General features: G+C 36.3%; 1 protein-coding gene across 1 annotated transcript; it reads right to left on the bottom strand.

The window, feature by feature from the left end:
• Positions 1 to 12,938: 12,938 nt before the first annotated feature.
• LOC147410312 (disease resistance protein RPP13-like) lies at positions 12,939 to 16,103 on the bottom strand. Its single transcript, XM_086433782.1, has 2 exons — positions 13,269 to 16,103; positions 12,939 to 13,175 (listed from the first exon to the last, which is right to left on the bottom strand). The coding sequence occupies exon 1, from the start codon at positions 16,079 to 16,081 to the stop codon at positions 13,292 to 13,294; it is 2,790 nt and encodes a 929-aa protein (XP_086289908.1). The 5' UTR covers positions 16,082 to 16,103; the 3' UTR covers positions 12,939 to 13,175; positions 13,269 to 13,291.
• Positions 16,104 to 17,940: the final 1,837 nt, after the last annotated feature.

Here is a 17,940-nt window from a genome sequence, read left to right as displayed (position 1 = left end):
AGGCCTCACACATGAATGTTTGGCCAACCTTCTGAAGGATTCCTACATCCCAAGTCATTTTTGTTTTTGATCATGGGCTTTTTGATCAATACCAATAGATTGGCTAAAAGCCCATGAAGAGTAACAACAAACTTCGTGAAGAGAAATAAAGCTGAAACACAATGCCTATTTAAAATAACTTCCTTTTCAAGGTGAGTTCAACAATCATGGGTCATTGGGTCTGAAAGAGAATGTCAAATGTAGTGTAAAATGGATGAACACTTTTGTAGCTAACTGCACACCTCACAAGGAGCACAAATTAGAGGGTTTAGAATGCCAAGAAATTACCAATAAACCTTGCTCCAATTCACTAACATCAAGAATTTCATATTTGCTCAATTATCTCCCCAATTTTCGCAGCACATGCCAATCATCTTTTCCATTTTTCAATACACATGGCATTGTACTATTGGTTCATCGGCTTAACACCCATTTTTCTTAATCAAATATTTATGGGTCATGATCATCTGAATTACTCACATGGCATACTCAATCATCGACACCCCTGACATGACATGACATGTTTGGGAACCATAGATCTGTAATCCTCGGGATACACGGTTCTTTTGGGATACTTTTTTTTATGGGGAAGTGTAATTGTGTATCTCAAGGCATACAGATCTACGATAATCAACATCCATAATTTATTGGAACCTTTTTCTAGTTGTAAGATTTGTAGGTTCCAAAGGTTGCCTATGGTCGATGAAAATCTTTACTCTAATATTTCCTAATTGTAAATAACTTAAATGAATAAATTTTCCTACCGTGTGGCAAGAGCTTTTTCGCCATTGTTACTCAGATGAAGCACTCTAAAGCATTTGAAATTTATTTATTAAAAGGTTCATGGTTCAATATTGAGCCAAACAAAAATGCAGATCAGATATGCTGATCATAAGAATGCTCTATAGAGCATTCTAGCCCCATTTTACAAGTTGAACAATCGTGAACCGTCCATTTTTTGTAAACCATTTTTGATGAGGTTAGAAGTTTTGGAATGGGCTGATTTTTGGTGATGATGATCTCCTCACCATAGAGATCATCCTCACCAAAAATCAGCCCATTCCAAGACCTCTAACCCATGTTTTGAAAAATGTGTTTGCCAAAATGTTTGCCAAACTGTTGGCCATTGAACGCTACTCTATATATATATATATATATATATATTTAGATTTAAATTATTATATTATTTCTATTTATATGATACAATAATATATATGCCCAATGACAAAAACTACATTTTATATAGATGAGAAAATTTTAAATTAATAAAATATTAATTATTTTAATTCAAAACTACAATCTAGTTGAGTGATATTTTCAAAATATTATTGGATGAGCCAACTCAAGTCTTGGATGAGTTAATGTGATGGACGATTCAAATTGGCCATATCTCCCCATTACCCCTTATACACACCCTTGATTTTATTTCTTCAAAACAAAAACCCTTTATCTTCAAGCTTGTTGCCTTGCTCTATAAGACTTGAACTTGCTCTACAAGCTCAACGATGGAGACTTTGTGCTAACTCAACAATAAAGCCTAATTCTCAAGGGATTATAGAATGATTCTCATTACCTTTTGCATCCTTACAAGATTGATTTTAATAGGTATGTTTAGCCTATCAGATAACAAACTAATAACACCTCAACTGCTGCACGATTAGAGAATAAAACAACCTTTAACTAGCTTTTAACCTATTAACAATATTAAATTGTAAGAAATGATCCATTGGGACAGCACAAACTCAGCTACTAGTCTTCTTTGCTTCTGATTTATGTTGTTGACAGACATCACAAGTTTGCACGAAGTTTGCAGTTGCTTTCTTTAATTTGAGCTAGTAGAAGTAGGCTTTGGTATATCGAAGAGGCATGCATAGCAGTCATGAGTTTATCCCGTAGATAAGTGGCTTTCCCAACATAAGTCCTTCATTTGAATCGGAATATACCTTGCTGATAGGTATGGTTAGAATTCGATGTAGGGGAAATAGGAAGGTATGGAATCCACTTTTGAGCAAAGGATCACCCCATGTAACTGTCAATGACTTCCTTTATCCAAGTTGATTGGACAGTAGTAATCAAGTTGCAATGGGCTTGATCTGTAGCCATTCTGGACAAGGCATCAGCTACCTTGTTCTCACTCCCTTTCTTATAACTCAGCTCAGAATCGTACCCAAAGAGTTTAGATAACCATTTTTGCTGTAACAAGGTGTAAATCCTTTGTTCTAGAAAATATTTGATGCTTTAGTGGTCTGTGTAGATGATAAAATGGTACCGATAAGGTAAGACCTCCACTTTGTGACTGCCATCATAATGGCTAGTAACTCTTTCTCGTAGGTGGACAACCCAAGAAATTGAGGTCTTAAGGCCTTACTGAAATAGGCAATAGCCCGCTATTCTTACATTAAAACCGTTCCTACCCCTGTAGACCAAACAACTGCTTCAAGCTCGAACTCTTTATTGAAATCAAGAAAGGATAGGACTGGTGTAATGGTTATTGCTAATTGGAGCTATTGGAAAGCTAATTCAACCTTAGCCTCCCCAAGCAAAGAATTTTTTTTTTAATAAATCAATGAGGAGTTTTGGTAGACTATACCCTATGATCCGAAGTATAAATCAAGCAAGAACACAAGAATTTCACACGACACAAAATATACGTGGTTTGGTCAAAGAATCGACCTACGTCCACTAGCGAAAACGGTGATTTCACTATATTAACCAAAGAAGAACACGGTTACAATTTATCTCTATCTCTCGTATGTCTCTCTCCCCCTTTAGGGTTTCATCTCTTACCCTTTATATACTTAGGGTTATAAAGAGATTAAACGGATCAGATCCAAAATCAAACCAAATGGGCCCAATATTTTGCCCGGGTGAACCCTTGATAATGGTGGGGAAACCCCACACATTACCAATTAAACAGGTCATGCGAGTCGTTAATAGATCTTAAAAGATCCGGGTTACAACAACCCTCCACATACAAGAATAGAAGACATAACCAACCCACCTTGACTTCAATTATAAAAAATAAAGAAATCACTTTCACTTTGCCCCACTAGGGCCTCAAGAACTACAAACACCGATGAAGTTCAAGCTACCCCTAAACTTAATACTTGGGATGACCTTAGTCATTAAATTTGCTGGATTCTTCGTTGTATCAATCTTTTTCACTACAATAGCACCTTGAGTAACCACATCTCGAATGAAGTGCAGTCTAACATCAATATGCTTGGTCCTTTCGTGATACATCTGATTTTTGGTTAGATGTATGACACTTTGGTTGTCACAAAATACTGTAGTAACACTTTGTTCCAAACCCAAATCAGTAACCAAGCCCTGCAACCATATTGTCTCCTTCACTGCCTCTGTAGCTACCATATACTCTGCCTCTGTGGTAGACAATGCGACTGTTGACTGCAAAGTTGCCTTCCAACTGATAGTACTACCTCAAATAGTAAAAACATAACCCGTCAAAGATCTCCTCATGTTTAAATCACCAGCATAATCCGAATCGACATACCCAACAACACTATTAGAAGTATCACTGCTTCTATCATATAACAAACCAACTCCTCCAGTACCCTTTAAGTACCTCAATATCCATTTAACTGCTTGCCAATGGATCTTCTCAGGTTTATCCATGTATCTGCTGACTACACTAACTGTATGTGAAATGTCAGGTCTAGTACAAACCATGGCATACATAAGATTGCCAACAATACTAGTATAAAGAACATGAGACATGTGCTCCATCTCCTCTTCTGTCTGCGGAGACATCTGAGCTGAAAGTCTAAAGTGAACTGCTAGAGGGGTATTCACAGACTTAGACTCTTACATCTCAAAGCGATCCAACACCCTCTCAATGTATTTCCTTTGTGATACATACAAGCTACTTGCTCTTCTATCCCTATGAATCTTCATACCCAAAATCTTCTTTGCAGCCCTTTAGTCTTTCATATCAAACTCACTACTGAGTTGAGCCTTCAACCTCCTAATCTCATATGTATCTCTGCATGCAATCAACATGTCATCTACATATAATAGCAAGTACATAAATGAACCATCTGTGAGCCTCCGATGGTAAATACAACCGTCATACTTACTCCTGGTATAGTTGTTTCCTACCATAAAAGTATCAAACCTCTTATACCACTGTCTAGGAGACTGCTTTAGGCCATATAAAGATTTTTTCAACAAACACTCATGATTTTCTTTCCCTTGAATAATGAATCCCTCTGGCTGATGCATATAAATCTATTCTTCTAACTCACCATGTAGAAAAGCAGTTTTCACATCAAGTTTTTCAAGCTCTAAATTGTATAAGGCAACCATGGCAAGAAACACCCTAATAGAAGTATGTTTTACCACAGGCGAGAAAACCTCGATGAAATCCACATCTTCCAGTTGCATATACCCCTTTGTCACCAATCGTGCTTTGAACCTAGCATCTTCAACACCTAGAATTCCTTCCTTTTTCTTAAAGACCCATTTGCATCCCACAATCTTCTGACCCTTTGGCTTCTCAAAAATCTCCCATATTTGATTCTTGTGAAGAGACTCGATCTCTTCACTCATGGCAACACATCACTGTTTTGACTACTTACATGTGATGACCTCCTGATAGGTACATGGCTCCTCATCATTCATAGTCTCTGCTATATTAAGTGCATAAGCCACCAAATTTGCATGAGCAAATATCTGAGGTGGCTTAACCTGCTTCCTTTATCTATCTCTAGCCAAGCTGTACTATTGTACTTGAACCTCATCCATGATAGTAGGATCTTGTCGTGATTCTTCATCTTTTTGACCTAGGTCATCTGTATCAGTATTTTCCAAATTAAACAGGAGCCTCTAACTCCACCTGTTTAATGACACCAAGAGGTCTTTCATTATCGAGTACCTCATTTGCACTAAACATAGCAGACTCATCGAATGTCACATCCTTACTGATAAGAAACTTTTTTCTTGTCGCATCTGGGCACCACAATCTGTAACTTTTCACTCCAGTCTGATATCCAAGAAATATGCATTTCTTTGCCTTCGGTTCAAGCTTACCATCATTTACGTGAGCATATGTTGGATACCCAAATATCCTCAACTTATAATATGTAGCAGGAAACCCCGACCACACCTCCTCTGGGGTTTTGAACTCAATAGCACTGTTAGGAGACCTATTCACCAGATAACAAGCTGTGTTAACAGCTTCAGCCCAAAATTGCTTTGGCAAATCAAAATTTGATTGCATGTACCGCGCTCTTTCCAATAAAGTATTGATCATTCGTTCTACAATCCCGTTCTATTGTGGTGTCTTCCGTACTGTGTGATGTCGCACAATACCCTCATTTTTACAGAACTCATCGAATTCTCCAAAGCAAAATTCCAAACCGTTATCAGTTCTCAATCTCTTGATCTATTTTCCAGTTTGTTTTTTTTATCAATGTCTTCCATTACTTGAATTTGACAAAAACTTCATCTTTGCTTTTCAAAATAAATATTCAGACTTTCTTCGAAAAATCATCTATGAAAGTCAACATATATTTGCCTCCACCGTGTGATGCAATCGGAGATGGACCCCATAAATCAGAATGGATATAATTCACAGTACCCTTGGTTCTGTGAATACTTGTACTAAACTTTATTTTGCATTGATTCTCGAACACACAATGCTCACAAAAGTCAAAATTTCCAATTTTCTTTTCATTAAGCAAACCTTGTTTGCTCAATATTGTCATCCCTCTTTCACTTATATGTCCGAGGCGCATGTGCCACAATCTGGTGGTGTCTAAATCTGCTGCTGATACAGACACTGTACCTGTAATTATTTGCCCTTGCAATGTATGCAACCCATTCTTCTTGAGCCCTTTCATTACCACAAGAGAACCCTTAGAAATCTGAATTACTCCATCCCCTGCCTTGGAACAACAGCTATTAGAGACTAGCATACCTAAGGAAATCAAATTTTTTTTCAAATCTAGAACGTGTCTGACATCTGATAATGTTCTTACAATACCGTCAAACATCTTCACCCGAATTGTGTCTATCCTCACTACCTTACAAGCAACATTATTTCTCATAAGAACTTCACCCCCATCAAAAGGCCGATAGGTTGTGAATCAGTCCTTATTGGGACATATATGATAAATGCACGCCTAATCAAGAATCCACTCCTCATCGGAGAAATTGCTAGAAACTGAGAGTACATCACCGTTATCACTATTTTCATTTGCCATTGCTGCATTGCCATCATCATAGTCATTATAATTTTGTTTTCCCTTCCCTTTACGCTCTGGACAATCTCTTTTAAAGTGTTCTTCTTGATGACAATTGAAACACTTTAACTTTCTAGTATTTGATTTTGATCTAAATCGTCCTTTTCCATTATGGTTCCCTTTATGATTTGATCTCCCCCTAACAAACAAATCTTCACTTGAGCTTTCTATAATTCTATCTACTTTCTTTTTCAATTCTTTAGAATTTAAAGCAGATTTAATTTCCTCAACCGAAACAGTAGTTTGTCTATACATTAAGGTATCAACAAAATTTTCATATGAGGGTGGTAAGGAACAAATCAAAAGTATGGCCTGATCTTCTTCATCAATTTTAACACCAACATTCTTTAAATCCATAAAAATACTATTATATTCATCAAGATGATCAGGGATAGAAGTACCTTCTCGCATCCGCAGGGTGTAAAATTATTTCTTTAGATACCACCGATTTGTAAGAGATTTTTTCATGTACCGAGTTTCCAACTTTGTCCATAGTAGATATGTTGTGTCTGAATCACCGACCTCTCGCAGGACCTCATTCCCCAAAGACAACATAATCGCACTGTGTGCTTTCTCCATGATCTCCTTCTTCTATTCTGGTTTCAACGATTCAGGTAAATTATCACTTCCCAACAACATCTTCGATAAACCTTGCTGAACAAGCAAAGTTTTCATCCGAACCAACCATAGATTAAAATCGTTCCTTCCATCGAACTTCTCAACATCATACTTCGCAGCCATAGCTCTAATACCAGTTTGTTAGACTAAACCCTATGATCCGAAGTATAAATCAAGCAAGAACACAAGAATCTCACACGACACAAAATATACGTGGTTCAGTCAAAGAATCGACCTACGTCCACGGGCGAAAACGGCTATTTCACTATATTAACCAAAGAAGAACACGATTACAATTTCTTTTTGTCTCTCTCCCCCTTTAGGGTTTCATTTCTTACCCTTTATATACTTAGGGTTACAAAGAGGTTAAATGAGTCGGATCCAAAATCAAATCAAATGGGCCCAATATTTTGCCCGGGGGCTTCGCCTCTAGACCCTCGATAATGGTGGGGAAACCCCACACATTACCAATTAAACAGGTCATGCGAGTCGTTAATGGATCTCAAAAGATCCGGGTTGAATCCACAACAACCCTCCACATACAAGAATAGAAGACATAATCAATAGGTTTGTTAATTAGGCCATAGTTGTGGACAAATCATTTGTAGTAACTTGTAAGCCCAAGGAAACCCCTGAGGTTTTTGAGGTACTTGGGTCTTGGCCAATTCAACATGGATTGAATCCTAGCGGGGTCAGCAATTACACCATTACCGAAGATAATATACCTCAAATAATCTATTTGTGATTGGCCGAATGAGCACTTGGAAAGCTTAGCAAAAAGAGTGTATTGTTTTAGGGTTGAGAGGGCTGTTTCTAGGTGTTGTAAATGGGTTTCCAAGGAAGGGCTGTAGATTAAAATGTCATAAAAAAAAAATTAATACAAATTTCCTAAGGTAGGGTTCAAAAATATGGTTCATTAGAGATTGGAAGGAAGCGAGGGCATTGGTCAGGCCAAAATGCATGACCCTAAACTCATAGTGATCATGGTGGGTTCTAAAGGCTATTTTGTATGTATCAAAGGGATGTACTCTAATTTGGTAGTACCTTGCTCTGAGGTCAATTTTGAAAAAAATCTGAACCCCATGACGCGAGAAGCTCTTCTATGACAGGCATAGGGAACTTTTTTTTTTTTTGTGAGGTCATTTAGTTTTCTATAATCGACACAGAATTGCCAATCACCACCCTTCTTTTTAACTAAGAGAACTGGTAAGGAGAAGGGGCTTTGACTGGGTTGGATGATACATGAAAGTAACATCTTGTGGACCAGCTTCTTAATGGCAGATTTGTGGATATAAGGAACTCTATAAGGTCTCTGGTTTGTAGGTTGGGCGCCAAGCTTGAAATGAATGGAGAGGTCCTGCTATCTGGGAGGGGGTAGGTTTTTTGGTTCTTGAAAGATCTTAGAAAAGTTGTGAAGCACATCGGAAATGGAGGGATGTATTGTTACTTCGGGTGTGGGGTCAGCAGCTACTGAGAAGAGATGACCCATCAACCCATGTGTTCGTTTTTTTTAAAGAACCGTTGAAAGGTATGCCCAGTCATAAGCTTTAGTGTGGCCTTTTCTTCCCGACCCTATTAGTCAACCTTCTTACCATCCCTGTGAAAAGTGAGTTTCAGTTGCTGAAGTCAATCCCCTGCAATAGTCACTAGGAGGTGGGTAGTGGGCTTAATCAAACTACCGCTGAGTTGGGCAGCCTCGGGATCTAGAAAACTGTGGGTGCTTCCACTATTAATAAGGATAGTTAGGGGCCTCTTCTTCACCTTGCCTCTTACCTTAATGGTGTTGTGAACTATGTTTCCAGCTAAAGCATGGACATAAATGTCAATGTCAGACTCAGTTTCCTGTAATTGGGTCTCTTTTTCCTCAATTTCCACCACTATTTGAGTCACGTAGTCCTCCTCTTGGATGAGCATGTAGAGTTGTTGAGTGAGGCATTTATGATCTGGTTTAAAAACCTCATCACAATTATAACACAATCCCTTCTTTCGTCTAGCCCTCATTTCAGCATAAATCAATCTTTTAATTGAGGGTGTATAAGCAGATCTCCTCTGACTAAGTTGAGAGTTTGTGAGAGGAAAGGTAGCAAATAAGGAATGGTAATGGGTGGGGTTATGGTTGTTTTTGGTGTAAGAAGCAAAACTTAATGGGTGGGGAATAGGCTTGGTAAGTAAGGTATATTTTCTGGAGTTATGGTTGGAAGCTAGGTGAGCTTCTTGCTGTCGAGCCAAGGATATCACCTGGTTGAGGGAAGATAGAGTAAACATCTGGACAGTGGTCCTGATTTCGTCTTTCAATCCATTAAGAAAACTCAAGACAAAGTAGTCCTCCGTAAGTTCTCTGTTTCGTGCCACCATTAGAGTCTTGAGCTCCTCAAGCTGCTCTTAGTATTCCAATAGAGTCTTTTTGGCGAAGTTTGTTGAATTCTCCCACGATGTTATCACGACCAAACTCTTGGAATCACACACAAATTTTGTCTATTAGCTCATCCCAAGTAATACAAGGCTTAGAGGCTGTTTTTTTTTGCGATATTTTTCAGCACTTAATGCTGAAAAAAAAAAAAAAAATTCAGCACTTTTTGTCAATTAGAGCGTTTGTTACTCCATATTTTTAGTGTTTATAACTGAAAATGAGAGAAAAAAATTTAAAACCATTTTGATGCTTAATTTAGGCACTAAAGCGGTAAGCACTTCTCTTTTTTGGCATGGACAAGTATGCCCTTATACTTCAAAGGATATACCTCTTATATCCCATGGATAATTGTTTAAGTACCAAAAAATTAATAAACCCATACCATGGCCGAATTGTTTTGTCTTATATGGGTTAAAAGTTTTGGAATGAATTGATTTTTGGTGAGGATAATCTCTACAATGAGGAGATCATTCTCATCCAAAATCAGCCCATCCCGAAACTTCTAACCTTATCAAAAAAGTTTAAGAATCGTAAATCGTCTTTTTAAAAAAAAAACCAGTTTTGATGTTGTTAGAAGTTTTGGAATAGGCTGATTTTTTGTGAGGAAGATCTCCAGACCATATAGATCTTCCTAACCAAAAATTGACTCATTCCAAAAATTTTAACCCATATAAGACAAAAACAATTGGCTATAGCGTGGTTTGCCCTTATTAATTCGTGGGGTGCTTTTATAATTACACATCCTTCATTTCCATTGAAAATTATTCATCCAAAATTTATTTTTTTCAATGTTGATTTCAAATTTTGGTGACTTGTATGAAATTATTATTTTTAATTTGAAATTTGTGGGGCTTTAGAAGTAAAATTATTATTTCGAAATTAAAATTTTGATTATTACTTATTATTTAAAAATGAATTGTATTTTAATTTTATAAGAAATAATATATTTTTTTGTGTTTGATAAGAAATAAGCATTTGAAACATGCAAACACTGTATAATATAATTGTAAGGGTAAAAAAGATAACTACTTGTTTTAGCAATATATAACAAACATGATTTTGCATCTAAACAAATAATCTTTTCAGTACTTAAATTCATCGCTTATAAGTTTCAGCACTTATAGTCATTCAACACTTATTTTATTTTTTTCAATTTAACAAACAACACCTCAGTCTCTTGATAGTCTTGGATCCAGACGTCACCCTTACCTTCAAAATAGAGGGAAGCCATCACCACCTTCATTTCCTCTACTAAGGAATGGAGCTGAAAATATTTCTTACGTTTGTGAATTTATGAGTGGGGATTCATGCCATCAAAATGAGGGAATTCAATATTTGATTTTGGAAGCTTAGAGTATTCTCCTTTCTCATAGACCTCCCATGGAGATTCTTCCTCCCTTATATTTGGTTGTGCCCTATATTGAGTAGCTGGGATCATTACCTCTATTGACTGTTCTTGAATCCCCTTTTCTTTATCTCTTTTATCTTTTTCGTTCATGCCATCAAAATGAGGGAATTTGATCTTTGGTTTTGGAAAGATTAGAGTATTCTCCTTGCTCATGGACCTCCCATGGAGATTCTTCTTCCTTACATTTGGACGTGCCCTATATTGAGTAGTAGGAATCATTGCCTCCATTGACTGTTCTTGAATCCCTTTTTCTTTGTCTTTCTTACCTTTGTCGTTCAATATTAATCTAGTTTTTTGTGTCACTCTAAGTGTCAAAAATATTTTAAAAAAACAATTAATAAAATTTGTGCCAGTTGAAGTGGTAGAAATTGTTAAAAAAATTTGAAAAATTAAATTGTGCCACTTCAAGTGCTAATTTTGAATTTATTTATTTATAATTTTACAACAAATAGTATTTTTTTTATAAATAATTATTAATTATATTGTTTTTGATAATTTCCCAATTTGTCGTTAGTCTTTTATCTTTAATTTCACCTTTGTTTTCTTTTAGAAATAAGGATTTCAATGCGCACATATCAAACATTGATGTGTATGTCACCACCTATACTAGAAAAACCATATAACCTTACCCATTGTTTTTACCATTCTTCACTTTTTACCAATTGAGATGATAGAGCACAAAACCTAGACCATAAAATGGTTGGATCTGGGTTGGATTTAAATATATCAATATTCAGATTAAGATTTTTAAAATATGATTCGTCGAGACATAGATCTTTCTAACTAAGATCATAATCATATTCAATTTTGGTTGAGTAATCTTGGAACTTTTAATTTTTCAATTTTTCACTTTTTCCTTATTTTACTTTACTTCTTTTAAGTTTGGAATGATATTGTACCATTATGCCCATTTCATTTAATAAGAATCTCACTGTACATCCCCACATCACGATCAATTGGGGCATATTGAAGGATGAAAATGTCGTAATAATCCTTAGGAGAATAGATCTACTACAAATGCTAATGATACAATAAGCATATCGAGAACAATAGGATTTAAAGGTCAAGTTGATCTACAAATCTCTACTTCTTGACTAATGCAACCTCTTTGGACTAGGTCCCATGTTTTTCGGAGGAAAATGACTTGCTCAATCTCACAAACGATGTTAAATTGTAAAAATATTTTTCTGAAGGCTGTCCGTCTAACTTTTGAATTCTTCCAACAATCTCATACTTGAATCAAATCCCAAATGATTAAATACATACAAAACATAAACTATAGAGAAACAAGAAATAGAACACCAAGTGATTTGTTTACGGGATTCATCTTAAATCCGACTACTTCATCTTGTGATCATAATTGAATCCCTTTTTGCATTAAGATTGATAACACCCCTATTAATATTTTTCTATCCTTGACTACCATATAGTTTCCTTAAACTCTTTGATGTGTCTCCTAATAGTATTTTAAGGATTCAGCCATATTTTTAAAGTTGGATATAATGTCAATCATATTCCTATCTTTTCAAGAATCCTAGATCCACTCAAATGTTTTGTACTCCCAATAAAAGTCTCAAGTTATCTATAATGCTTGTTAGTGTCAATATATGTTAAAATAATGTCTTCATTTTAAAATTAAAATTACTCGATTGAAAACTTTCCTAACATAGTAAAATACGATCAGATGCTGCAAGGATGTAGAACACAAAATTTTAATAAATTATTCAAGAAGATAATTTTCACAATTAAATTTGATTTCTAAATTCGTGAATTCACTGGCCATACATTCTTAAAACCTTTGATCAAATAAAATAAAAATTCAATCTAAGCTGGTCAAACTAGCCTAACTCTTTTCAATTAAGGTAGTTACCTCAATTTCTTGTTTCTCTTGTGTGACACGTTGCACAATTTTCAGGTGCACTGACCCATGGAGGGTCTACCTTTCAAAGATCTAAAACATCTCTCGTCATTTTTTGTTTACATCATGGGCTTTTTGAACTATGTCAATTGATGGGCTTAAAGCCCATGAAGAGAAATAAAGCTGAAATACAATGTTGATTTATCACTAATCAAAATAATTTCCTTTTACGGTGAGTCAGTTAAATAATAATAGGTCATTAGATCTGAAAGAACATCTCAAATTAAAATGGTTTAGAATGCAAAAGAAATGAAGGGTTTAAAATGTTTCTGATCGAGAGAATGTTTGAATTTCATATTTACCCAATATTATATAATAAAACTACCAAAACTAATACAACATCAAGTCATAAAGTCATAAATTTCTATCTGAATTGAAATATAACATAGAAAAAAAAAAAAAAAACTTTCCATCCACTAGAACAGAGTGACAAAGAAAAACAAATGAAATGAAAGAATCTACTAAAAAAGAGAGATCAAAAGAATGGCTGGTACAATATAACACCACTCCCACACCCACCTAAAAATAAAAGAAGATATTCAATATAATTGAGAAGATTACAATGAACAAATGTTTAATTACCAAAAATAAACTTATTGATAAAAGACTTACCTTGAATTTTGTTAGATCATCTGCTAGATCTGAATGTTGGGCACGTGCGCAATCTTTCCCCAATCTTCTCCTTCATTTGGCTTGACTCGTGCCTCGAATTCGACAGTCATCTCCCATAATGTTAATTTCTGGAGCGTGGTTACTCGCTGCAATCCATCTGGAAGTGCCTTCAAATTATCACAATGTTTAATTGACAACTCTCTAAGACAAGGTAGTGCTCCTTCCTCAATCTTCCATTCCTCCAAACTAAGTAGCCAATTCAAATCCAATTTTTCAAGCTGAGGGAACCCTCCAGAAAGAAAAATCACACACTTTCCTTTAAGATGAGATATCTCCATATAAAGGAACTTGAGTTTTGGCAGATTTCCTAAGATTGACCATGTTTCTTCTCCAAGAATACATCTACTCAATGTCAGGTGGGAGAGGTTGGATGGGAATTCACAAGGGCCGAACAGGAGCTTTTCTATCACTATACCTCTCAAAAAGAGCTTGTAGAGATTGAAGTGATTCCTCGAAAATATGTTTAACTTTTCTATAGGTTCCCTTTCCATTCCGTATTTTTCTATAAAATCCAAACGCAAGGATTCGACATGGTCCAATTTGGTAATCCACCCTGCAAATGCCTCCATTTGTGACTCTAAATCAACATTTACGTACAAGGACACCTTTCTGAGGTTTGTAAACTTGTCCCACCCATCCTTCACAAGACTCTTGTTATCTATTTCTATTCCCCACAGCGTCTGAAGATTTCTTATAGAAGAAAAATAAGAAGAGCCATTCCCATTCCATCTTGGCGGATCTATTCGCAATGTTAATTTCTTATATAGTTCCTTCCAATCTGGAGAGTACTGAACTTTAAAATGTCGCAAGTGGACCATATTCGACATCGCATCACGACCACATTTGATTAGATCATCACTAACTATATTTAGGATTTGTAGGTTTCGGAGGTTGCCTATGGTCGATGAAAACCTTCGCACTCTAATCCCTCTTAATAGTAAGTACCTTAAATGAATAAGTTTTCCTACTGTCTTAGGCAACTCAATATGAGGTGAACCAAGGTTAATAAGATGAAGAACTTTAAGCATTCCAAAACCCATATGAACACGTCTATTAAGAAGTTCGTGATTCATTGAGTCAAAGGAAAACAAAGATCGAATATGCTTATCATAAAATTGCTCCACAGAAAAGTTGCCAATATTATAATGAAAAACGATTCGACGAACCTTGTTAAAGGCTGAATAAGATGTAGAAGAAGAATTTCCACTGCCATGAATTTGAAAACACTTTACTTCCTCGGCTTTTGATATTGCAAGGTCTCTCAAAAGATCATGAACACGACATGTTTTGATATTCCCATTAAGACTCCTTCTTGCTACTTGAACCATGCATCTATCCACCAACTCTTCTAAGTAGTCCTCTGCAATGTCTTCGGCTACCTCATCACCTCGTTTTTGTACAAATCCTTCTGCTATCCACAACTTTATCAAATTTCCTGTGGAGATTTCATAGTCTTCGGGGAAAATGCCAAGATATTGAAAGCACAATTTCAGGTCGAAAGGCAAGTCATCATAGCTCAAAGCTAGTATTTGTGAGCACGGTGTTTGGTCTTGATTGAGCTGCCAGTTTATGCGATCAAGCACTTTTGTCCACTCACCGATGCTTCTGCGTTTTCTTGATAAGAAACCTCCCAGTACTACAATTGCAAGAGGTAAACCCCCACACTTTTTCACTATTTTTATCTTAACTTCCTCTAATTCTTTTGGAAGAAAACATTGTTCCAGGGTAATTTCATCTACCAAGAGAACTTTTTTAGTAAACAACAACCAACTATCATCTTCACTCAAAGGTGCTAGTTCAAGTGGGATGCTCACTGGATCTGCATGCAAGGCTACCTCTTTATTACGAGTGGTAAAGAGAACTCTGCTTCCATTCTTAGTGTCAGGAAAGACATCGTTTAGAAGATCCCAGACATCAATCCTCCAAACATCGTCCATGACTACTAAATATCTTTTCTCTTTTAAGAACCCTTTGATATGTTCTTTAAGATCTTCTTCATTCATCTCTTGTGGCCCCAGACCTTTGAACTTCTTCGCTACGTTATGCAGAAGGTCTTTTGTATTGTATTCTTGAGATACAAAAACCCAAGCACAAACTTTAAAATGGTTCTTAACAGCATCACAGTTATAAACCTTTTTAGCAAGTGTTGTTTTACCTTGACCCCCCATTGCTACGATAGAAATCACACATCGTCGTGGGGATTGCCCAATTAGTCGAGCTTTTAATTCATTTATATCCTTCTCTAAACCAACAACCTGGGCTTCATCATCTGCCTGATGAGGAGAAGTTCGTCTCTTCTCATGCAACCGTTCAGTTGAAGAGCTTGATGCTTCTTTGCTTCCTCCTCCGACTGTTTCAAAACCATAAATGGATCGACTATTGGAGATGTCAGTGATCTTAATCTTGATCCGTTCGATCTCCATGCCAATCATACGCCGAGTATATAGGTCATAGAAGATGAAAACACACTTCTTTAGGAAATTCCTCTCCTTCTGTTGTGTTTTATGAAGGACGTACATCTCGAAAGCGTCCTCTGCATCAAAAGCCACATCTCTAATATCATCCACCAAGTTCTTCACATTCAAGTCATTTTTTTGTTTTTCTTCTGCATCTTGTAAGAAGCGCTGTATTTTCCTCAGTTCTCTTTGGATCCACTCGGCTTTGTCTTTCACACCACGATGGAAGGGTGCTTCCTGAATCAAAAAGTCACCGAGTTTCCCCACCACCGTAGAAACAACAGCCTCAGCAGCCATTGATCCTCTCTTGTTCTCCTTCCCCTTCCTAGTCAAGTTAGAAAAAAAAAATTTCTAGTAATTAAAAGGAAAAGAAGCCAATTAATAATTCATGAACTTTATTAAAGTAATGGAATAGTATAACACTAATAAGCTTCTCTTTCAGGAAAATATAAATCATTATATATGGGATCCATTGTAATTCGAAGAACCTTTTTGAATAACATTCAAACACATATTTATTTGAGTCTTATGTTTTCACCTACAATTCTGATTCCTGATGAAAATATTTTCAGATCAAACATATTGATGTGAAGGTCCACTAAGGATACAAATTCTGATAATCTAGTGATGATGTCAGTTTGGACTACTTTCGCAAACCTCCCAGTCTTCTGTGTCAATGAAGTCTTGATGTGTGTCTATATAAGGAGAATAATTTTTCTGATTTGGGGTATTATATGTGAGTGGAGATTTTGGTTCCATTTATGAAAAAGGGAAAATTATAAATCAATCTCTCTCTCTCTCTCTCTCTCTCTCTCTCTCTCTCTCTATATATATATATATATATAGGGTCACGTTCCTAAGACTCATATTGAGACTCACATTGCGACACACCGTTTTGTCTTATATAGGCAAAAATGTTTGGAATGAGCTGATTTTTTGTGAGGATGATCTCTGTGATGAGGGGATCATCCTGGCAAAAAATCATCCCATTCCAAAACTTCTAACCCCATCAAAATTGATTTACAAAAATTGGACGGTCTATAATTTTTCAACAAAAATTGGACGGTCTAAAAGTTTCATAATGAGCTGATTTTTGGCAAGGATGATCTCCTCACCATAGAGATAATCCTCACAAAAAATCAGCCCATTCCAAATATTTTTGCCCATATAAGACAAAACGGTGTGTCGCAATGTGAGTCCCAATATGAGTCTTAGGAACGCTGTTCATATATATATATATATATATAGGGTCCCGTTCAGCACCCTAAGCTTTACCACACATTTTAACAAACGTGTTTTGTCTTACATGGGTTAGAAGTTTTGGAATGGGCTGATTTTTGGTGAGGATGATCTCTATGGTGAGGAGATCATCCTCACCAAAAATCAGCTCATTCCAAAACTTCTAACCCCATCAAAAATGGTTTACAAAAAATGGACGGTCCAAGATTTTTCAACGTGTAAACATGGGGCTAAACATTTCGGAATGGGCTGATTTTTGGGGAGGATGATCTTCTAATCATAGAGATCATCCTCACCAAAAATCAGCCCATTCCAAAACTTCTAACCCATGTAGGACAAAAAACGTTTGTTAACTTAGGGTGCTGAACATTTCCCATAGGGTCCCGTTCGGCACCCTAAGTTTTACCACACACTTTAACAAACGCGTTTTGTCTTACATGGGTTAGAAGTTTCGGAATGAGCTGATTTTTGGTGAGGATGATCTCTATGGTGAGGAGATCATCCTCACCAAAAATCAGCTCATTCCAAAACTTCTAACCCCATCAAAAATGGTTTACAAAAAATGGACGGTCCAAAATTTTTTAACGTGTAAACATAGGGCTAAACATTTCGGAATGGGCTGATTTTTGGGGAGGATGATCTTCTAATCATAGAGATCATTCTCACCAAAAATCAGCCCATTCCAAAACTTCTAACCCATGTAGGACAAAAAACGTTTGTTAAAGTGTGTGGTAAAACTTAGGGTGCTGAACATTTCCCTTTCCCATATATATATATATATATGGGTTAGAAGTTTTGGAATGGGCTGATTTTTGGTGAGGATGATCTCTATGATTAGAAGATCATCTTCCCCAAAAATCAGCCCATTCCGAAATGTTTAGCCCCATGTTTACACGTTGAAAAATCGTGGACCGTCC

This window comes from Akebia trifoliata, chromosome 1 (genome assembly GCF_017979445.1).
Source record: "Akebia trifoliata isolate Shusen 1 chromosome 1, ASM1797944v1, whole genome shotgun sequence".
Taxonomy (NCBI): Eukaryota; Viridiplantae; Streptophyta; class Magnoliopsida; order Ranunculales; family Lardizabalaceae; genus Akebia; species Akebia trifoliata.
Note: the sequence above shows the minus strand (reverse complement) of the source record. Positions and strands in the feature narration are given on the sequence as shown.

Bases quoted from the DNA above. Each gene is read 5' to 3' on its own strand.
- LOC147410312 (XM_086433782.1), bottom strand. From the start codon at position 16,081: ATGGCTGCTGAGGCTGTTGTTTCTACGGTGGTGGGGAAACTCGGTGAC.